At 64.5% G+C, this 21,011-nt stretch overlaps 11 protein-coding genes across 11 annotated transcripts; 6 read left to right on the forward strand and 5 right to left on the reverse strand.

The window, feature by feature from the left end:
- Positions 1-6: 6 nt before the first annotated feature.
- On the reverse strand, positions 7-1,640 carry SIR2 (NAD-dependent histone deacetylase sir2; the record flags this gene model as incomplete). Its single annotated transcript, XM_060266595.1, has 6 exons — positions 7-169; positions 202-885; positions 908-1,159; positions 1,182-1,258; positions 1,281-1,316; positions 1,338-1,640. 6 exons carry the CDS (start codon positions 1,638-1,640, stop codon positions 7-9), a joined length of 1,515 nt encoding a protein of 504 aa, XP_060122578.1.
- A 43-nt stretch (positions 1,641-1,683) lies between these two features.
- Positions 1,684-4,633, forward strand: SQS1 (squalene synthetase-like protein; the record flags this gene model as incomplete). Its single annotated transcript, XM_060266596.1, has 4 exons — positions 1,684-1,694; positions 1,736-1,869; positions 1,942-1,991; positions 2,027-4,633. The coding sequence occupies 4 exons, from the start codon at positions 1,684-1,686 to the stop codon at positions 4,631-4,633; spliced, it is 2,802 nt and encodes a 933-aa protein (XP_060122579.1).
- Positions 4,634-4,796: 163 nt separating this feature from the next.
- On the forward strand, positions 4,797-10,814 carry MJAP1_002663 (uncharacterized protein; the record flags this gene model as incomplete). The annotated part of the gene is made up of 2 exons (XM_060266597.1): positions 4,797-4,816; positions 4,868-10,814. 2 exons carry the CDS (start codon positions 4,797-4,799, stop codon positions 10,812-10,814), a joined length of 5,967 nt encoding a protein of 1,988 aa, XP_060122580.1.
- Positions 10,815-10,843: 29 nt separating this feature from the next.
- On the forward strand, positions 10,844-12,153 carry uba3 (E1 ubiquitin-activating enzyme; the record flags this gene model as incomplete). The annotated part of the gene is made up of 3 exons (XM_060266598.1): positions 10,844-10,935; positions 10,958-11,122; positions 11,145-12,153. 3 exons carry the CDS (start codon positions 10,844-10,846, stop codon positions 12,151-12,153), a joined length of 1,266 nt encoding a protein of 421 aa, XP_060122581.1.
- A 40-nt stretch (positions 12,154-12,193) lies between these two features.
- Positions 12,194-13,358, forward strand: DYS1 (deoxyhypusine synthase; the record flags this gene model as incomplete). Its single annotated transcript, XM_060266599.1, has 2 exons — positions 12,194-12,406; positions 12,429-13,358. 2 exons carry the CDS (start codon positions 12,194-12,196, stop codon positions 13,356-13,358), a joined length of 1,143 nt encoding a protein of 380 aa, XP_060122582.1.
- Positions 13,359-13,380: 22 nt separating this feature from the next.
- GPI8 (glycosylphosphatidylinositol anchor biosynthesis) lies at positions 13,381-14,488 on the forward strand (the record flags this gene model as incomplete). The annotated part of the gene is made up of 5 exons (XM_060266600.1): positions 13,381-13,458; positions 13,481-13,660; positions 13,683-14,052; positions 14,075-14,226; positions 14,249-14,488. 5 exons carry the CDS (start codon positions 13,381-13,383, stop codon positions 14,486-14,488), a joined length of 1,020 nt encoding a protein of 339 aa, XP_060122583.1.
- Positions 14,489-14,547: 59 nt separating this feature from the next.
- Positions 14,548-15,239, reverse strand: VMA16 (H(+)-transporting V0 sector ATPase subunit c''; the record flags this gene model as incomplete). Its single annotated transcript, XM_060266601.1, has 4 exons — positions 14,548-14,574; positions 14,601-14,614; positions 14,643-15,134; positions 15,161-15,239. The coding sequence occupies 4 exons, from the start codon at positions 15,237-15,239 to the stop codon at positions 14,548-14,550; spliced, it is 612 nt and encodes a 203-aa protein (XP_060122584.1).
- Positions 15,240-15,357: 118 nt separating this feature from the next.
- Positions 15,358-17,784, reverse strand: MJAP1_002668 (uncharacterized protein; the record flags this gene model as incomplete). The annotated part of the gene is made up of 1 exon (XM_060266602.1): positions 15,358-17,784. One exon carries the CDS (start codon positions 17,782-17,784, stop codon positions 15,358-15,360), a length of 2,427 nt encoding a protein of 808 aa, XP_060122585.1.
- Positions 17,785-18,129: 345 nt separating this feature from the next.
- ELC1 (elongin C) lies at positions 18,130-18,526 on the forward strand (the record flags this gene model as incomplete). The annotated part of the gene is made up of 5 exons (XM_060266603.1): positions 18,130-18,162; positions 18,185-18,266; positions 18,289-18,451; positions 18,474-18,499; positions 18,522-18,526. 5 exons carry the CDS (start codon positions 18,130-18,132, stop codon positions 18,524-18,526), a joined length of 309 nt encoding a protein of 102 aa, XP_060122586.1.
- Positions 18,527-18,540: 14 nt separating this feature from the next.
- On the reverse strand, positions 18,541-19,992 carry MJAP1_002670 (uncharacterized protein; the record flags this gene model as incomplete). Its single annotated transcript, XM_060266604.1, has 1 exon — positions 18,541-19,992. One exon carries the CDS (start codon positions 19,990-19,992, stop codon positions 18,541-18,543), a length of 1,452 nt encoding a protein of 483 aa, XP_060122587.1.
- A 28-nt stretch (positions 19,993-20,020) lies between these two features.
- Positions 20,021-20,997, reverse strand: TSC13 (very-long-chain enoyl-CoA reductase; the record flags this gene model as incomplete). The annotated part of the gene is made up of 3 exons (XM_060266605.1): positions 20,021-20,570; positions 20,593-20,687; positions 20,710-20,997. The coding sequence occupies 3 exons, from the start codon at positions 20,995-20,997 to the stop codon at positions 20,021-20,023; spliced, it is 933 nt and encodes a 310-aa protein (XP_060122588.1).
- Between the last annotated feature and the right edge of the window lie 14 nt (positions 20,998-21,011).

Genomic DNA, 21,011 nt, shown 5'->3' on the forward strand with positions numbered 1-21,011 from the left:
TGGATGCTAGGGCGTGTCCGCCGAGACGATGAGGGGAATAGGGGAGATGACCGGAGTGTCTTTTACGACTTCGCCGCTTGCGTGTTCCACGTCGCTTTCGTCCTCGTCGCGCCCTTCTAGTTGGTCGACGTACCACCCGCCGTCGGCACCGGGAAACTTGTACACATGGCTGTGTGAGAAGAAAAAAATAAAACGACGCACCTCTCGCCCACGCGCTCGGGCTGTGCATCGCTGTGGCTGCCCTCCCAGCCCAGCTCTTTGCCGAGGTACTGCACAATGCCGTCCGAGTCGCCCAACAGCATCACGTCCATGGCCATGTGGGTAATCGGAGTCCGATTCAGCAGCACCACGGGCACGTTCGAAGGGAGATGCGTCAATAGATCGGCGACCGGTGCGACCTTGAGCGACGTGCCCATCACGAGGATCAGATCGACCTCCTCGCGGTCTGCAAACACACACCGGTCAAACTCGTCAGGGAGCTTTTCGCCAAAAAAGGTAATGTCGGGCTTCATGATGCCGTACGCGAGGTCCGACTCGTCTTCCGACTCGTCACCGCCCCACATGGCCGAGGTCTTGGGCCGCTTCGCACGCCGGCGCGCGTCCGCATCTTCACGGCGCGCCGTGCACCTGGGGCACGCCGGTATACGCTTCGCAAGGAGATCGTCGCGGATCACGCTCCCATCCACCTTGTACCCACATGAGGGGTCCGTGCACGTCGCCGTCGCAAACGAACCATGGCACTGGAGCACGCGCGAGATTCCCGCTTTCTGCTCGAGCGTGTCGATATTCTGCGAGTACATGCGCAGGAGCTTACCCCGCTCTTCCAATTGCTTGACAAAGTAGTGCGACGCCGAAGGCTGAAAGTTGGCCGGATAAATCGAGTGGCTGCATAAGACACGCAACGTACGCAAACGAGTAAAAGAGCGACGGATCGCGCAAAAAGACTTCCTTGTCAAACATGTCCGAGGGATCGTCCAGCTCGTACTTTTCTTCCTGCGCAAGGATCGCGTAAATGCCGTCTTTCGAACGAAAGTCGGGGATGCCGCAGGATACAGAAATCCCTGCACCACATAGCACGACAATCTTTTTCGAGGTGCGCAAGAGGCGCAGTACGTCCTCGAGTGTATTAAATTCGTCGAGTTTTTGCCGCTGCCGGAGACTGCGTCAGAACATCGACCTACATTCGGGTGAGCACCATCTTGAGCAGAGGGAGTACCGCATATGGATTCGATTCCGCTTCTTCGAGCACGTTTCGTGGCTGCGTCAGTCGCCTCACCTACCAGCATCACGCCGAGAGAGAGGAGGAGCGGCACAATCTGGTGAGTCGGACGACGTACCTTTTCTGGCTGCGACACCACATGCCGCTGCAAGCACACGAGGATTCCGTGCTCGCGCAAATCGTGAATCACGTCGCTGACCTCTTCGCGCGAAAGCGGGCCGTACTCGGGCTCGCTCGAGCTCGAGGCGCCTTCTTCTGCGAGCTCAGCGGCGCCTTGCACGCCTTCGCGCTCAAGCTCTTCCATCATTTCTTGCTCGGCCTCCTCTTCCAGTCGATCAAGGTCCTCGGAATTGAGGTCATCGTCCAGAGTGGCGAGCTCTGCGAGCGCCTCTGCGCTCGGCCCCACCTCGTTCAGCGTCATGGTGCCCAAAGCGTCGTTTCGTAAGCAGCAGCCATGTGGAGGAATGCGCGACACGTTCGAGTGGCAACTTGAAACCTACCTGGATGGGTAAAAAGAGCCGTGGTGGTGGTGCCCGCGGACGAGGCCGCGGAGGTGCTCGTGGAGCGCCCCGTGGTCAGTCCCGCGGGCGTGGACGTGGACGAGGACGTGGACGAGGCCGCGGTGGATTTAGTGGCATGGACGTTGGCGAGTACGCAATGGCGAACGTGGTCGAGCACGTTGGACGCGCTGGCTTGGGCGCCGCGCCGCCAACGCGCGGCAGCGATCGCGGTGGCCGCGGTCGTGGGCGTGGGCGTGGCGGTGGTCGAGGACGTGGGCGTGGGACGTCGCTTGCAGTGACGAACCAGACGCATGTTCCTTTTGATTACAACAGCTTGCGCAAGCCCAAGAAGCTGCCTTCTGCTACAGATTGCGCCGACCCCAGTGTGCCTCCGCCGCGCGCCGAACCCAATGGACGCAATGACCCTCGTTTCAACCCTGGTGAAGATAATGAAGAGGATAATGAAGATGATGAGGAGGAAGAGGATGACGACGACGACGAAGATGACGACGAAGATGATGATGACGAGGATGATGAGGACGAGAGCGAAGAAGATCTTCCGATTGAGCCCCACAAGAGCTATTCAAACAAGCACATTGAGCACCGACGCAAGCTCGAAGGCCTTGTTCTGAACGAGTTTGATATTGTGGTGACCAACAAGAAGTACGACTTTGATCGCGCGATGCGTCATATCAATCCTCTTCGTCGCCCGATTGTCTTTGTCCCTTCGTCGGGCGCGCACGAGCAGCGTGCCAAGCCGGAAGAAGAGGTCAGAGAGGAGATGACGCCTGCGGAAGCGTCCGAAATGGACGAAGTTGACCGGCTCGCGGCGGAAGCGATCGCCATGTCGAAAGAGTCGCTGCCGGCAGCTTCTAATCCGTTCGGTGAAGACTCGGGCTTTTTGTCGTCGTCGACACCGTTTGATGCGCCGACAAAGAGTGAGAGTATTCCGATGTCCGTGACGGCTGATGACGTTGCGATGCCAGAGGCAACTGCTGAGAGTGCCGCGGTACCTGCCGAGAGTGCCGAGGCACCTATCGAGAGTGTCGAGGCGCCTATCGAGAGTATCGAGGCACCTGTCGAGAGTATCGAGGCCCGTGCTAAGAGTGTCGAGATGCCCATCGAGAGTACCAAGGCTCCTGCCGAGAGCGAGGCGCCGAGTGAGGCATGGTTCCTGGACACTACGCCGGATGTACTGCCCGATGCGCCCGTCGAGAATGCCGTGACTCCCAAAGAGTCATGGTTCATGGATACCACCCCCGACGTGCTGCCCGAGAAAGAGCGTACTGTGACATCGACGGCCATGCGAGTCGACGCGCCCCAAGCGGCGGCGGCTGTTACAAAGTCTGTGGACGTCGTCGTGCCGCCGCCCAAGCCGAAAGCTGCGCCTGAGCCCGACAGCGACTCGGACGATGTGGCCGAGGCAATCCCCCTGCCCGGCGAGCGTCTGCCGCCCAAGCCGCGCAATCGCCGCGCAAAGAAAAAGAAACCTTTTGCGCGTACCGATTCCGATATCGAGTGGGGCAGCGATGGCCCACCGGTGGATACCGAAGACAATTTCATGTCGTTCCAGATCTCCGAGCAGCTCTTGCAGTCGAACCACAAGCCCCTGTCCGAGCAAGAAGCGATTCTTGCCGACTGGATGGAGAATGCGATGCTGCAGTCTGGAGGGGATGAGGAAGAGGAGGAGGGCGATGCTCCTACGATTACCGATCCCTATGGCGAGCAGCTTACGCTGGAGGACATTGCCGTCGATGCGCAGCGCCGCGAAGACCAGACGTGGTACTCGAGCGAGGGCGACGATGACGATGACGATAACGATGAGGACGACGACGATGATGAGGATGAGGACGACGACGATGACGACGATGACGACGTCGAAATCGAGTTCTCCGGCGACGACCTGGACAACTACTCGTACGGCGAGCTCGAGGATGGTGCGGCCGAGTCCGACTTTGGCCTCGACGCCGAGTCGCATGCCATCCTCCTCGAGGGTCTCGGTTCTCCTGACATGAACCTTGGCCTGCCCAACTGGAATGGCCAAGCGAAGCGCAAAGGCAAGACGCTCTTTGACCAGATCGTGAATGGCGACTTTTCCGAGGCGTCGGATACCAATCTCGGCAAGATCGCGCGCAAGAACCGCACAAAGCCGCAGTTTGACGGCGACTCTCTCTGGGCCGAGGAGCTGCAGCAGCAGTGGGAAAAGGACCGTTCGAGCAAAGCCGCAAAGAAGCGTGCGCGTGCCGAGGCGCGGAATACCGCTGCGCTGAACCCCTTCCCCAACACGCATGGCCTGAGCAAGCGCACGCAAAAGGTCCTGAAGCGTACCGAGAAGAAGGAGCGTCGTGCGAATCTGAAAGCGCTTGCCGACGACGACGGCCCGGTGAATGGCGACATTGTTGCCCCCCCCGACTCGTTCTCCTCGATCAGTCTGATGATTGAAGAGTTCCTGCTCGACGACGGCAAGACGACGCTGTCCCTCCCCCCCATGCTCAAGCACGACCGGGCGATGGTGCACAACATGGCCGACGCGTACGCGCTCAAGAGCAAGAGCCGCGGTAAAGGTAAAGAGCGATTCCCTATTCTCTACAAGACCTCCAAGACCGGCAACCGTGTCGACCGCTCGCGCATCCGGCGCCTGGAGCGCACGCCCTTTGGCCGCATGGACGACGCCAAGTTTGACCGTGCGCAGACGAAAGGCCACGTACGCATCAACGCGCCCGAGGTCGCGCCCCGCAACCGCGACGGCGCGCAGGTCGGCAGCAACGCGAAGCGCATCACCGAAGACAACATCGGCCACCGTCTTCTCCTATCTATGGGCTGGCAGTCCGGCTCTGGCCTCGGCCAGTCGTCCGGCATCGCCGAGCCCGTCACGGCGACGATCAAGGTCACGCGCAGTGGCCTGGGTCATTAGCCACGTGCGTATCTCGGCCGAGGCTGTCATAGAGCGTTGTGGTAGCGCAGCCAATAAAAGCGGGTACGCATGCGCGGCGGTCGAAGTTACACACCGGCTGCAGGGCTGTTGATCCACAGTTCGCCACGACGCGCATCGAGGATCCGGCAAGAGCGTGACTGCCATGGACAGTTTGCGAGCACAGTTCGCAGCTGCGGTGCAGCCACGTAGCGTGACGCCGCCATCACCACAAAGAGCGCGGCCACAGCAGCCCGGCAAGGCCGCCAAGCTCAGCGCGTTCGAGACGTGGGAGCGTGCCTCGCCGCGCCGCGAGCCTGACTTGTTTGCAGGCCAGGAGAGTGCAATGTGGCGCACACGGTCATCCGGTGATGCGCCTTCCGATATCAGCGGCCTCCGTGCGCCTCGCCTCGCGTCATGGGACTTTGAAGAGCCTAATCTAGGCTTCACCATGCCCCAGTCGCCCGACGCGTCGCCTAGCCCCCGCAGCCCGCCGCAGCCGCGGCCGCGGCCGGGGGCGAAGACGACGCCGCGCATTCCCAGCGGCTCGCCGCCGCTGCAGGACTCGCCCCAGAAGCACACCAGCCGTTCTGCCGTGCCGCCGCTGCCGCGCGACGCAGCCGAGCGTGTGCGCCAGGCCAAGCCCAAGACCAAGGGCAGCGCGCAGCGCAAGCCTGTGCAGCGCTTGCGGAGCGCATCACCGCAGGCACCCGAGCCCACCGCGCCCGTGCCGCCGGTGCCCCGCATCGCACCCCAGGCCCAGGCCCTGGCGGCCGCCGCCGCGCCCAAGACGCGCGTGTCGCGGCGAGCGCAGTCCACCTCGACGCACTCGAGCGCCGATGCATACAGCCGCGCTGAGCAGCGCCAGCCGAAACTGCGCCGCACCGTGTCGACCGTGACAATTGTGCGCAAGCCGTCGGAGGAGCGTGTGCCTGACGTGCCCGACCTGCCGCAGACGGACCGGCAGGGCGTGCCGCTGCGCCAGCTCGTCGACCGCCCGTCGCAGCGCCCTGGAAGCACGGGCGATAATTGGGCCGCGGCGTTTGACGCGTTCGACTCGTACGAGCCGACCGTGCCGTCGCTCGACGCGTACGCGCCGCAGACAAAGCGCCGCCTCTCGCGCCGTGGGTCCAGGGAACGCCGCGCGAGCGAGCCGTACGCGCGCGAGCCGCCGGCAGAGCTGCCGGCGCGCGCGCCGCCTACCGAGCCCCGTGCGCAAGAAGTGCCGCCCGAGCCGCAATCGGCGCCAGCGCCGCGCCTACCGAGCGAGCCGCCGCGCATGCAGAGCGCCACGAGCGAGCCGCACAGTGCGCCAGTCACGAGCGGTGCTGCGCCGAGCGATGCGATGCCGGAAGCAGACGCCTCGATGCAGACCGTGCACGATCTCGCGCCGCAGGACGACTCGAGCTCGTGCTCGTCGCTCGAGTCGGAAATGAGCCGGCCGTTCAAGTCGCCGCCGCAGCGCAAGACGCAGATCCGCGTGCTTTCGCGGAGCATCGAGCGAGTAATGTCGCCCGAAGGCGACTCGCCGTACATGTCGCCGACGTCCTATTCGGCCTGGTCGCCTCGCCAAGTGGTGCGCAGGCAGACGCTGCGGATGCACCCAGATACCGTAATTACGCCGGTGCAGTCGCCGCGGTCGAGGCCGTCGCCGTCCAAGTTCTCGCTCGCGAACCTGCAGCGCACGCAGCGCGAGCCGAGCGGGCCGGGCTCGATGCCGTCGAGCGTGTCGGCGCCGACGATGCTCGCGCCTTCGGCAGACTTGCCGAGGACGCCGGAAGAACAGATCGTGCGCTCGCCTAATACGTCGTTCTTTGATGGGGCGCTCGACGGGCCAGAGTCGTGGTTCGCCGAGACGTCACTCCCAGGCGAATGGTCGCTGCAAGGCGCGCCGGCAGAGAGCAAGAGGGCAAGCAAGATCAAGGCAGAGACTGTGGAGCCCAAGGCGCCGGTCGAGGAGCCCAAGATGCCGATCGAGGGGCCCAAGGTGCTTGTGGACGAGCCCAAGGCGCCGGTCCAAGAGCCCAAGGTGCCTACCGAGCCAGCGGCACCCATCGACGAGTCAAAAGAAGCGAGCATGGCCGACGAGCAGCCCTCGTCCAGGTCAAAGCACGCGTCCAAGCCGTCGCTCTCTGGTATGGGCTTTGCAGGCGCTGCTGCAAGTGTCGGTGCCGCCGTTGCTGCGGTCGGCGCTGGCCTCGGAATCCGCCGCTCGACGCAAGAAGTGCCAGACGAGGTCAAGGACGACCTGGCCGATGCCGAAGCGCCCGCGCCCGAGCCCGAGACCAAGCCTCAGGCCGCGCCCGAGCCTCAGCCCAAGCCCGAAACCAAGCCCCAGGCTGCGCCCGAGCCCCAGTCCAAGCCCCAGCCGCAACGCAAGCCTTCTGTGCCCGTACGTGCTACCAAGACGCCTGCTTTGCCCATGCCGCCGATCGACGTCGACGGGCCGTGGTCGGTCATTGTCCCTCCGATTGTCATGCCGCGCCCGCCCAAGGTCCCGCCCATGGCGCAGACGCCCGAGGTGGGCTTGGGCGCGCACGCCGCTGGCGCCACGTCCGGTGCTGCCGGAGGTGCTGCGCTCGGCGCTGCCGCTGGGCCTGTCGGCGTGGCAGGCGGCGCGGCGGTCGGTGCGGCGCTTGGCGCTGCTGCGACGGCTGCGTCGCGTCCGGACGATGCTGCGGACCAGGCACGCGCTTTGGCCGTGGATACAACGGCCGAGGCGCCGTCGGCGGACTCGACGCTCGATACGCCGAACCCTTGGCCCGAGCAGGCCACGGACCAGAAGGCGATGGAGACTACGCAAAGCGAGCCAGAGCAGGCTGTGCCTGCGCAGACAACGGCGCCTGCGCAAGAGCCCGAGCCGCTTATTCCAGAGCTCGTCGCCGAGCAGCCCACGGCAAAGGCCGAGCCCGCTGCGCAGGCTGAGCCTGCACGGACGGCTGCGCAAGCGCCCGCTGAGCAGGCGGCGCCCGAGCCGTCTGGGGCGGCGGTCCCCGACCAGGCCGAGACGATGCAGATGCTTGCCTCGCCTCCGGTCGCGCAGCGGTCCCCCGAAGCACAGCGGCAAGCGCCCGAGACGTCGCCGGCCCCCACCGCCGCGCCGTCCGAGGCGCTCAATGCGACAGAGTCGCTGGCACCCGCCGCCGGCGCCACGGACGCGTCGCGCGCGTCTGTGCAAGATGTGTCCGAGGCCACGCCTACTCAACCTTCGCCTGCGGTCCCCGCCGGGCCCCTTCCTTCGAACTCGGCAGTGAAGCTGCCTACGCCCTCGTTTGCTGACCTCTCTCCCCTTGCGCATGCCCTCCCGGAATCTACCCCCCCAACGCAATCGGCCCCTATCCATGTGTCTACTGAGCCTACGTCATCACGTTCGATCCCTCCCCCATCCGCCCCCCCGCCGTCGGTCCCGTCGGCGCCTGCGGAGCCTGTCGTCGGGCTCGGTGTGCCGATGGATGTGGCGGCGCGTGCGTCGCCCAGCAATCCCTTTACACCTGCGCCTGCGCAGCTCGCTCCTTCCGAGGCGGAAGAGCGTCCCGTCTCGCGCAGTGCCATGTCGACAGAGCCGTCGTCGCGTCCCGAGTCGTCGGCATACAGCGACTACCAGCTCTTCCAAGAGGCTGCGAGTCAGCTGTCGTACAACGAGTCGCCTCCGATCGAAGTGGTGCAGCCCCGGATGGAGCCTCCCGTAATGGAGCTCAACACGCCCCGTGTCTCTGAGGACGGCGCTGTGCCGCCGACGCCGAGCCGCGCCGCTGCGCCACTCGACACAGAGACGCCGACGCACGGTGGGCGCCAGGCGCTCGCCGGCGCGCTTGCCACCGAGGCCGCGGCGCGCGTGCGTGACACGTCGCCCATGCCCGGCCAGCTTGGCCCCGAGGTCGAGGCGAACCTTGCGCCGCAAACTGTGCCGATGCCGGACCCGTGGCGCAAGACGCCGACCAAGCGCAGCACGCCGAAGCGTGCACAAGACAAGCGGCAGAGCACGCCGCGCTCGATGCCCGGCGAGCTCTCGCCGACCGTGCCTCGTGCGTCGCAGGCGATTGCTCTGGATGAGAATGCGTGGGCCAAGGCGATGCTCGCGCCGGACGACACGCTCGAAAGCGAAATGACCGATGTGCCTGCGCCACTGCCGACGCGCCCTCGCGCGGGTTCGTCGCCCCGCCGCGCGTCGCCGCGGCGTGGCGCGCCCCGGACCACCTCGCCACGGATACCCAAATCGTCGCCGCGTACGGATCGCTCGCCGCGTACGGATCGCTCGGCGCGCACGGATCGCTCACCGCGCACGCGCCCTGCTGCGCCGGAGCACTCGTCGGCAGAAATGTACCAGGCGCCCGTCTTTCCAGCGCCGGTTCGTGCGCCGTCGCCGCCGCCGCCGGATGGCGAAGTCGAGGCGCGTGCCGAGTGGGAGCAGAAGCAGCTGGCCGCCAAGCCCGAAGCGGAAGTCGATCTCGACCAGCCGCTCGAGATGGTGCCTGCCCCGGACCCGCTGGCCTACCTGCGCGAGGTGTCGATGCCCATGTCGCCTGTTGCCGACATGTCGCGCACAAGCGGCATGAGCACGCAGCAACTGCAGCGCATGCAGGCCGACGAGCAGGAACACAGTGTCGACGCGGTGAACGCCTCGATGACGTCGGGCGTCGACACGGCGGCCGGTGGCGCCAACGGCCCCTACCCCGTCGTCTCGCGCCCGGTCGGCCGCAGCGGCTCGCGTGTCTATGCTGGCATGCAGCCGCAGCGCTCGCTCGTCCCGCCGTTTGAGCTGCAGAACCGCTCGCTGGTTCTTCCGCTCGGCGGCGATCCGCAGCGCCCGGGACAGCCGCCGTGCTTGGAGTGCATGATGCGCGACGAGGACATGATCGACGTGCAGGTCACCGATCCTGCCGTGTGGGAGCGCGAGAGCGACGCCGAGTTCTACGAAGCGATCCGCCAAGAGCACCAGGAGCGCATCTCGAACGAGACGCCCAAGAGCCCGGCGGGCCTGCGCCTGACACGTGTGCATGTGAAGAAGGTCGCGATGGGCGACACGCTCTCCGCGTCGAACCTCAAGGAGCACACGGCGGCGCTGCGCATGTCGAGCTCGCAGCGCGCGCGCGTCATCCACCTATTTGTGGCCGACCAGCGGCGATTGCTGGGCTTTGAGGACGAGCCGCCGCTGCCTGCGCCACCCGCGCCGGCATCGGCGGCTGCGCCTGCGCCTGCGCCCGCGCCTGCAATTCCCGTGCCCCTGCCCATGACCGCGCCGACGAGCACTTCACCTCGGTCGCCGCCGGTCTCGCCGCGGCGTGCGCCGCCCGTCGCGTCGTCGCAAAGCATGGCGGGTCCGTGGGGCGTCCCTGGCCTCGCGTCGGCTGTGCCGAACGTACCGAGCATGGTGCCGACGGCGACCAATGTCCTGAGCGTCGTGCCCGGTGCGCCCGGCCTCCCGTCTGGCGTCTCGCCGGGTCTGCCGCCGACCGTCTCGCCTGCGCGCCCGATGGTGACGAGCACGCCGCCGCGGCGTATGGACTATGGGCCGACGACGCCGCAGAGCGACCTGCGCCCCCCCGAGCGCCCCTTTGCGCGCGGCACGCGTACCGGCTCGCCCGGCACGCATAGTGCTGCTGGCTACACGTCGCAGGCGTCGCAGATCGACAGCGACTCGTCGATGGTCGACATGCACCTCGGCCTCGACAGCGGGCGCCGCGACGTGTCCGGCCGGCTCGATGCGCCGATGCAGGACACGCCCGAGAGCGCGCCAGTCGCTGCGTTCGAGAGCGAATCTGACCACGACGAGGGTCGGTACGACGACAAGCACCGGCGGCAGTCCTTTAAAGGCTTCTTCCGCAAGATGGTCACGGGCAAGCCGCCGCCCCTTCCTGTGTCTCCGAACCAGGATGTGCGCCGGCACCGCAAGACGCGGTCGTCGGTCACCGATGTGACCGAGTCGCCCGACACCTCCTGGGCGGAAAACGACGAAGGGCAACGCCCGCACTTTTGGCGCAAACTCGGCAAGTCGCCCAAGTCTGCGGCGTCGCATACACGCCGCTTCCCCTCGTCGCAGATGCCGCCGCTCCCGACGGACGCCGAGGCCGTCTCGCGCGCGCGCGAGCGGTCCACTAGCGCATATGCGCGGCCGCAGCGCCCTCAATACGAGCCGCCCCCGCCCGGCTCCAACTGGCTGCTGGACAGCATGCGCGATGGATAGCTCTGTAGGATTAGACCTCCACCTCCACCATGACGGCGCGGCCGGACGCAGCACAGGCGCAGCTCGCGACGCTGCTGCGCTACCCTTTGCGTGCGGAAGCGCCGATCCAGAATGTCGAGCAGTACGTATCGTGTCTTATCCAGTGCGAAATCATTTCTCGAGAACGAGTGCCGCGTGCTGGTGATCGGCGCAGGTGGCCTGGGATGCGAGATCCTGGCGAACCTCGCCTTGTCGGGCTTCCGCCACATTGACGTGATTGATATGGACACGATCGATGTGTCAAACCTCAATCGCCAGTTCCTGTTCCGGTACGTCGACCTGCTCACACAGCGAATCGGACATTGGCGCGCCGAAAGCGACCACCGCCGCGGCGTTTGTCGAGCGCCGCGTGCCGGGCGTGCGCATCACGCCGTACGTCGGGCGCATCCAGGACAAGGACGAGGCGTACTACATGCAGTTCCACCTGATTATCTGCGGCCTGGACTCGGTCGAGGCACGCCGCTGGATCAATGCGATGCTCGTCAACATGGTCGACGAATCGCATCCCGAGTCGCTCAAGCCGCTCATTGACGGCGGCACGGAGGGGCTGAAAGGCCAGGCGCGTGTAATCCTGCCGACGATCACGAGCTGCTACGAATGCAGCCTCGACATGCTGCCGAAACGCACCACGTTCCCGATCTGCACCATCGCCAACACGCCCCGCCTGCCGGAGCACTGCATCGAGTGGGCGAGCGTCTTGGAGTGGCCGCGCGTGCACCCCGGAAAAAAGCTCGATACGGACAACCCCGACGACATCCAGTGGGTGCTCGACACGGCGCTCACACGCGCCGCGTCCTTCCATATCGACGGCATCACCTGGTCGCTTACGCAAGGCGTGATCAAAAACATCATTCCTGCCATTGCCAGTACGAATGCGGTGATTGCAGCGGCATGCACGCAAGAGGCGTTCAAGATCGCAACCTCATCGGCGCCGTACCTCAACAATTATATGATGTACGCCGGCAACGAGGGCGCGTATACCTATACATTCGACTACGAGAAGCGCGACGACTGCCCGGTGTGCGGTGGCGAGAGCCGCACGCTCACCGTCCAGCGCACCGCACCCCTCGCACAGGTCCTCGAGATGCTCCAGGAGCTGCCCGACATTCAGTGCAAGCGCCCGTCGATCGCATCCAGCAGCGGGCCCCTCTACTTCCGAACGCCGGCCGCACTCGAGCAGGCGACCAGTGTGAATCTCGTGCGCAGCCTGCCCGAACTCGGCGTGGAGGACGGCGAGGTGCTCACCGTGACGGATCCCCACCTGCCATTTGTCCTGAGCGTAGGAATTTCGTATGCATAGCCTCCACAAACGCTCAAATGGCCTTTTTTCTTCCAGTACGATGCAGGACGGCGCAGGGGCCACGGCGCCTTCGGGCGCTCAGTCGGCGGTGCTCATGCGCTCGGAGCCGGTTCCTGAAGGGACGACACAGGTCAGCGGCCCAGACTTTGATGCGCAGCACCCGAACGACCTCGCTGCATTGCTCGACAGCATGGCAGCGATCGGCTTCCAAGGCACGTCGGTGCACGAAGCGGTGCGCATCATTGAACAGATGGTAGGTCGCGCTACTAATGCAGCGTACGTGGCGCCTCGAGAACGACCCAAAGTACAACAAGGACGACGACGAGAACGCGTCGCTGCCCCGCGACGATCCCCAGCACGCGTCACAGACCAAGTGCACCATCTTTCTGGGCTACACGTCGAACCTCATTTCGTCGGGTCTACGCGAGGTGATCCACTTTCTCGTCAAGCACAAGTACGTCTCGGCGATTGTGACAACGGCGGGCGGCGTCGAGGAAGACTTTATCAAGTGCCTCGGCTCGACCTACCTCGGCGCCTTTCACCTGGACGGCGCGACGCTCCGCAAGCAGGGCCTGAACCGCATCGGCAACCTGATCGTGCCGAACGACAACTACTGCAAGTTTGAGGACTGGGTCATGCCGATCCTCGACAAAATGCGCGCGGAGCAGGACACGGCGCCGCCCGAGTCGGACGGCGAGCGCTTTGTCTGGACGCCGAGCCGCATCATTGCGCGCCTCGGCCACGAAATCAACGACGAGCGCAGCGTGTACTACTGGGCGGCCAAGAACGACATTCCCGTCTTTTGCCCTGCGCTCACCGACGGCTCGCTCGGCGACATGATCTATTTCCACTCGTACAAAAACCCCGGCCTGACGGTCGATCTCGTGCGTGATATCCGTCGCCTGAACGACATGAGCGTCAAGGCGAAAAAGGCAGGCATCATAATCCTCGGTGGCGGCGTGTGCAAGCACCAGATCGCCAACGCGATGCTCTTCCGCAACGGCGCCGACTACGCCGTGTACATCAACACCGGTCAGGAGTTTGACGGTTCGGATAGCGGCGCGCGGCCCGACGAGGCGATCAGCTGGGGAAAGATCAAGAGCCATGCCAATGGCGGTGACGCGGTCAAGGTATACTGCGACGCGACCATCATCTTCCCGTTGATCGTCGCCGCGACCTTTGCAAAGGCGCACTGGCAGTCATAGTACACACCTCCATACAACCACCATGCCCCCGACGCGGCGGCCCTGGGCGCGGCTCGCGGCCGTGCTCGTCGCACTGCTCGCCGTAGCGCTCGGCGCTCTGGTAGGTCGTGTTGCTGACCCAGCCGTACCTCGTGCCCGAGCTGTTTGTGGACAAGGGCCAAATTGACGCGCTCACGCGGTTCTTTGCGCCGACCGACGCGGCGAACGCGACCGCCGCGCCGACGCGCTCGCAGCGCGCTGCGGCGCATACAAACAACTGGGCGGTGCTGGTGTGTACCAGCAAGTTTTGGTTTAATTACCGCGTACGTCGCTTGGCTTACGCAGCATATGGCAAATACCTTGGGCATGTACCGCACCGTCAAGCGGCTCGGTGTGCCAGACAGCCACATTATTCTGATGCTTGCCGACGACGCGGCGTGCAATGCACGGAATCCATACCCCGGCGCTGTGTGGCCTGCCTCGAGCAAGGACCTGGATCTGTACGGTGACGATGTCGAGGTCGACTACCGCGGCTACGAAGTGACCGTGCCCAACTTTTTGCGCCTGCTCACCGGCCGTGTGCCCGCGCACACGCCGCGCTCCAAGCGGCTCGAGTCGGACGAGCACTCGAACGTGTTCCTCTACATGACTGGGCACGGCGGCAAGGAGTTTCTCAAGTTTCAAGACTCGGAGGAGATTAGCGCGCACGATCTAGGTACGTCTTGTATCTCACGCAGCCGATGCCGTGGAGCAAATGTGGGAAAAGCGGCGGTACCACGAGCTGCTCTTTATGATCGATACGTGTCAGGCGAGCTCGATGCTGCAGCCGTTCTACAGCCCCAATGTCCTGGCGGTCGGCAGCAGCCAGACGGGCCAGAACTCGTACTCGGTACGTGGTGTTACTTATGCAGTACAATGTCGACAGCGGCGTCGGCGTGCCCTTGATTGACCGGTACACGCGTGCGGTGCTTGAATTTATGGAGCATGTGGACCGCACGAGCAACAAGACGCTCCAGGACCTCTTTGACAGCGTGGACCCTGCCGCGATCCACTCGGACCCCGACGTGCGCAAGGACCTCTTTGCGCGCGCGATGGACCAGGTGCGCGTGACGGATTTCTTTGGCTCGGTCGCGCAGGTCGAGCTGACGTAGATGCATGCATAAATAGGTGATCACTACGGGAATCGGCGCCGGAGCGCAGCAACAGCCACCTACTTGAACTCTTCTGCGGAGCCGGTCTGGGTGAGTACGCGTGGAGACCTACCATGATCAAACCGACTAGTGTTAGTTACAACGAGTCACGTACCGATCAGACCAAAGAGACCCAGAATACTGCTAAAGACCTCGACCACGAGGATCTTGACAAAGAGCTGCGGGTCCGCAGCATCCGCGACCGCGGCGTTAGCGCCGGTAATGCCCACCGACACACCGCACACTAGGTTGCACAGGCCGACGGTGAGGCCGCCCCAGAAGAGCGTGTAGCCGGTCATGTAGTTCTGCGGCGACCACAAGCCGTCGTATCCGTTTTCCAAACGTCCCGAGATCTTGGACGAGAAGACGATCGCCATAATCACACCGTAGATCGCGACGACCTCGCAAAAGATAATGCTAATCAGGTTCTTGGTCGTGATGCGCGGCATGCGCACACCCGCACCCAGGATCGAGGTACCCGTAATGAATATACCCCATCCCGCACCGACGACACTCAGGCCGATGCAGAACGCAATGCCCATGTTCGCCCACACATAGGGGCTGACGCTTTCCAAGAATCCGCCGACATCAAACTGGTTGCCGGAACCTGGCGTGAGCTCAGACAAGACCTACCAGTAAGCACAAGGTAGCCTGCGCCGTACACAAGCACCGCCGCCAGGGCACCGAGTGTGGTATACGCAACCGCACCCATCCTGTTCGTCGCACAGTGCAAGCCGAGGCGGCGCGGCGGCCGCGGCCCGCGGTGCTGACTAAACACCCACGCCGGGGCCACACTGGGAGCAGCAATTAGCGGGAACGTCTATGTACGTCTACGAGTCCGACGTCAAACCAAACAGTACGGAAAGGCACACGTTCGTAAATTCGTCGTGTTGGTGGAAGTAAGAGTCCAGCAGGAACTGCATCTCGGACCGCGACTGATCCACGTGGCTGGGTCGGTGCGCATGAAATAGGGAGAGCGTAGGGGGCGAGCCGTCCATGTGTTGGCGGTTGTCCAGGTGTGTCCGCCAGAGGCCAGCGCGGTCTGCTTCAAAGATATCTGCGACAGCAGGCAGCTCGACCGCCATCACGTTGCGCCAGTCGCTCGACGCCCACGGCGTTGTGCCGCGCGTCGTCGCAGGGAAGGGCGACAGGCCGAGGGTCGCGATCCCGACCGAGTCCGACGGGCTGCTGCTTTCCTCGGTCGCATTCAGAATGTAGCGCAAGAGGACCAGGAGCGAGTAGGATGCAAGCACCGTGCGACGCAGCGACTCACACAGTCCCCACCAGACAAAGTCGCTGATCTCGCTGGACTGGGTACTGGGACCCGGCACCTCGGGCGTGGCGCGCTTTTGCAGGTCGTTCACGAGCGAGGCAGCGAGATGCGTGAGGGACTGGAGCGCGTCGATGGCATTCGGAAGCAGCGTCGCGTCCCATACGCGGTGCGTCAGCGTGCAGCGCGCCTGGCCGTCGGCACTCTGGGCGTCGAGCGCGTCGCCAAAGGCGCCGACCACGACGTAGAGCCAGATGGCTTGCAGGAGCGCCATGATCTCCATGGCCCCCTCAAAGGATCGGGCGTGGTCCAGGTACGTCTGCTGCTCGACGCTTTTCGAGACGGGCACCTCGGTTTCAAAGCAGGGGCCGAGTTTAGTCGTGAGATCGCGCGCGCTGTGGATATGGCGCTCGAGCTCGGTCGCGACCTGCGTCCAGGCCCATCGCTCGCTGGTCGGCAGGCGCAGCGTCAGGGCAGAGAGCGCGCAGCGCGCGACAGAAAGCGGCTCGGGAAGGGTATTACGTTGTGTCACTAGCAAATGACGGTGCAAAAAGGGTGGTTGTGGCGCATTGGGCTCGGCCAAGCACAAAAAGGTGCAGTAGGTCACAAAGCGCGAGATGGCCGACATGGCAAGTGTCGTCCGGAAATCGTTTTCGCGCAACAGGCCATGAGGGGGGGATGTCGTGAGCATGTAGCGGTGGAAGCGCTCCTGCGCGCCTTTGTCCCGCGACCACCAGTCCACGGAGCTGATCAGCACCGGCGAGACGGGCGTTAGCGAGTCCGAGTCGGACGTGCTCTTGCTCGGCGCCGAGATGCCTTCGTCCGACTGCGAGAGCACCTGGGGCCGCGGGCCTTTGAGCGAGTAGCGCTCGTTGTGGCGCGCCGAGTGCGCCGTCGGCGTCTTGCCGACGTCCATCGCCGACATGAGACCGCTCCAGCCGGTGCACGCTCCGAGTTCGTACAGGGGCGACGGCACGACGGGATCGTCCAGCCACGCCGAGAGGTCCATGTGCCCCAGCACCATCGCCGAGTGGCTCGGCGAAAAGGTGGCGACGTTCGAGAGGCGGCTCGGCGTGTGGGGAATCGAGAGCTGCAAGTTGCCCGGCGCAAGGCCGCCGGTGCTGAGGCGCGCCAGGTCTGACGGCCGCCGGGGCGGCGGCGGCATATCGCGGCGCAGCGACGGCGCGAGCGCATCCACCGAGAGTGCGGGCACACTGGGCGGAGGGGGCATCCCGACGTTTTCTGCGCCCCCTTCTGTCTTGACCGGCGGCGCGTCTGGCGGCGCGGTCGGGCGGCCGAGCATGTCGACGAGCCCCCCCGAGAGCTGTGGCATGCTGCTCTGTCCCTGAAAGAGGGCGTGGCCGTTACTCGGCCCCGGAATCTGAATCGAGGGCACGGCCGTGTCCTGCACAGGCCACTCGGTGTTGGACACTGGCGGAACGCCAAACGGATAGACATTGTCCTCGTTCGACGACACGGAGCTGAACGAGCGGCGCGGCTCTGCGTTTTCCCAGCGCATGCCGGTAAAGTGCGAGTCGAGTGAGTCGATCGTGTTGTTGCTGTCGCTGTCCGGCTCGTCGCCCGACAGGTCAGTCGTGGGCACCGTGTTCATCGGCACGGCCGGCTCGGGCATGTGTAGGTTAGGGAGCGACGCGTGCCACTGCATGGACGTGCTCTCCCTGCGCGGATATACCGGCGGCGACGTGCTCGAGAGATAGGGCGATCCGCGCACGCTCTGTGCGTCGGTCCACTGCGACTGCCCCATGAGACCTGATTCGCGCGCCTTGCGCACGTTGGGATTGCCAGTGTGCGGGGCATAAACACAATGGATATTTCTCTTGCGACAGCGCTCGCACGCCGGCACGCCGAGGTCGCACCGCGCCTTGCTTTTCGCGCACGCGTAGCAGCTTTTTTGGCGGTCCACGGTGGGGTTCGCCAGCGCACGGGCCTCGCGGCTCTGGTGGCGGCGCAATAGGTCCTCTGCCATGAGCTACAATACATACCACGCGAGAACGATTTGCCGCAGCGTCCGCAAACAAAGCTGCGAAAACGCCCCGCCGCCGACGGACGCGGTGGGGCTTGCGAAGGGTCACTCATCGAAATGTGACCTGGCGGCTGTCCAACACCACCGGGGAAATCGCCCATAAACTTGGTTCAAGGTAAAATTTAGCTTTGCGAAGGATGCGGTACGGGAAGAAACACAGACCGGAGTTGCATGTCCTGGAACAAGGCTAATAAAGCGCCGGCAGCATGGGAGACTGCTGCACGAGCCCTGGTCGCCGCAACTCCATTGTCTCGGCCGAATATGCAGCGCGCGGCGCGTTCGCCCACGATGCCGGCTGCTTGGGTGACGCTCGTGAGCGACGTAGGTTCGTAGGCTAATGCAGGATGGCTATCGCTTTGTGATTGATCGGCGGTGGGCCGAGCTGAGTGGCACGATCAAGACGATGCTTTCGATGGACTCGGGAGGTACGCTTCTTTGCTCACGCAGGATTCTCCGAGGCAGAAAGCGGCGAGTGCCGGCTGCAGATCCGCGGCCAGGTGCTCGAAAAGGTGGTCGAGTACCTGCAGTGGCACGCGCGCAACACGGACCGCACCGAGTTTAATATCAAGGACTTTGAGCGGAAAATTCCCCCAGAGCTAGCGCTCGAACTGTACGTCGCTCTACTCACCCAGCCTGATGGCCGCCGACTTTCTCGAGGGTGCGTAGCGGCGCTAATCCAGTCTAGCTAGTGTACATATACTACAAAGGCGCGACGTACGGCCGCTCACCTTGATACGGGCTCTCGGTCCGGGAGTCATTCACCACACCAAACGGACGACGCTGGGGGGTAAATTGCGCACGGTGCACCGGGGATGCGGCGCACAGAGGGTCTGTTTTTTTCTCTGCGCCGGCGCACAGAGGATTTTCGCTCGGCTCGGGCAGCGCGGAGTAGGGCTTGCGCGAGGGCGTGGTGGAGAGCACGGGTGGGCTCAGAGATGCAGGAGGAGGCGAAGCCGCCCGCGCAGACGGCTCCGACTTGCCGACCTTGACACGCCGCGCCGCGCCGGTCGTGGCCGTAGGAAGCAGCGCGCGCGACGGCCGTGTGGCATCGCGCTGCTCGGACCGCGCACGCGCTTGCTGCTGCGCGAGTGCCAGGCGGTACGCCACGCCTTCGCTCGGCGTCGCAAAGCGGCGGGGGGGCTCGGGAAGCGCAGGCTCCTGAAGCGCAGGCCCCTGAAGCGCTGGCTTGGCAGGAGGCGACGCGCTCCGGGGCGGCGACGCGCTCGCCTGGCGAGCTGGGCGCACCTCGCGCGGCGTTGCCGTCGCCGCATGACGCGCGTGGCGCGCGTGCGTCGCCGTGGCACGCGCCGCCTCGGGCCGCACCGCTGTACGAGGGGGCTGGTAGGATACCGCACGTTGTGGCACGGTCGTTGCAGGAGCACGCGCGCTTGGCGTCGAGACGCTGCGCATAGGCAGCGCGGGCCGTGCCTCGACGCTCTGCGCGAGCGTCACGGGCGCGGGCGTGCCGAGGTACCGCTGCGTGGTCGTCGGCAAGCTCGGCGCCCACCGTGCGTACTGCTGCGGCCACTGTGCGGCATAGAGGGAATAGAGTGTACGGCAGAGCTGGCGCACCTCGCCGCTCGCATCGCCTGCGTGCTCGCGCAGCACCTGCTCGATATCCGGCACGCGTTTGTCGAGCCGTTCGGGCGAGCTTGATTCGACCAGTACGATGAGCGTCGCGATGGCCGCGACGCGTACGCCAGTGTTCTTGTCGTTCGTTGCACGCACGAGGTGCGGCACGGCGCCTGGCAGCTGGCAGTGGCGGCAGATAAGCTGCATGCTCTTTTCCGCGCGCTTCGCCATGACCTTGTTGGAACGTGCGCAGAGCGTGACGAGCGCCGGAAAGAACATCGGCAGCAAGCCCGCGAAGCGGTCGCCGAGGCGCGGCGCCATGGAATTAATCACGTCCGACGCGGCGCCCGTCAGCTTGGTGCGGTCCGAGAGCAAGGCGCGTGTGAGGTCCGGCGCGATGCGGCGGACCGTCGGCACGTACGCCGCGACGCGTGCGCCGCCCGATTTTGTGAGCGTTTGAAATTCTACAAGCGCATCATACACAGTCTCCCACGTATCTTCGGTATCGTCCAAAGCAATCTTGGCGAGGAGTGGCGCCACGCGCGCCTTCCACTCCGCGTCGCTCGTGATGCTCTCCATGGAGGCCACAACACACGTCACGTGCTATTTAAAAGACGAAGGGGTACATGATGCGGCGGTCCTTGGGGTAGGTGTCCTTGAACTCGCGGCGGTACGCCTTGTGCTTCTTGATGGCCCAGAGGGTCATTTGCACGGTCGAGACGACAGTAAAGAGGAGCGTGGCGAACGACATGGTGAGCACCGTGACAGCGGACCAGGCGACCATCTCGAAGAAGTAGTTCGGGCAGCTGACCCAGCGGAAGCCGCCGCCGTACGGGATCTTGCGCACGCGCGTGCCGGCCGGGCGCAGCGAGCGGAGGATCAGGTGCGACTGCAGGTTAAAGAGCTCGGCAAGGAGCCACACGGCGACGCATCCGGCGATAAAGTAGGGGTCGTCACGCACGGTGCCGCGCACGGCCTTTTCGCCGTGGTACGGCGAGTAGACGCCGACGGCGAGCAGGACACCCGAGAGCAACCAGTAGTGCGTCGAGTTTTTGATAATGTTAAAGGCGGGCATCGTCGCGTTCGAGAAGCGGTGCACAAACACCGTCTCGAGCTCGCGCTTGATAAAGTGCAGGAGAACCAGGCCGAGCGTGATGCTGTTTTAGTATCTAAACGTACCTCTGGATGTCGGATACTTGGAAAGGCCGGCCAAAGTACGCCCAGATGCTAGGCGCGGCATAGTAGATCAGGGGGTGGATGAACAGCGGGCCGAACTGCGTTAGTCGTACCACGTACGTATTCGACCAGGAAGACGGTACGCCACGAGATCTGGGGGCCCAGGTCCTTGACATAGAGCGTCGCACCGCTCTTCACGCCGAGGTCTCCGAGACGCTTCTCGTCTCCGACCAGCGGCGCCTTGTTCTCGTCGGTAATGCGCTGGCGATAAATGTTTAGCGGCCTGACGAGGCTGGCAATGCCGTTCTTGAGCGTTGCCAGCGTCGCATCGTCGGGCAGGTTAACTTCCAGGGGGAACTTGCCGCCCTTGATCGGGCCGCGGTTCTGGATCGTGAGTTGGAATGGCATGGTGGAGTTACGGG

The sequence above is a fragment of the Malassezia japonica genome, chromosome 4, assembly GCF_029542785.1.
Source record: "Malassezia japonica chromosome 4, complete sequence".
Lineage (NCBI taxonomy): Eukaryota > Fungi > Basidiomycota > Malasseziomycetes > Malasseziales > Malasseziaceae > Malassezia > Malassezia japonica.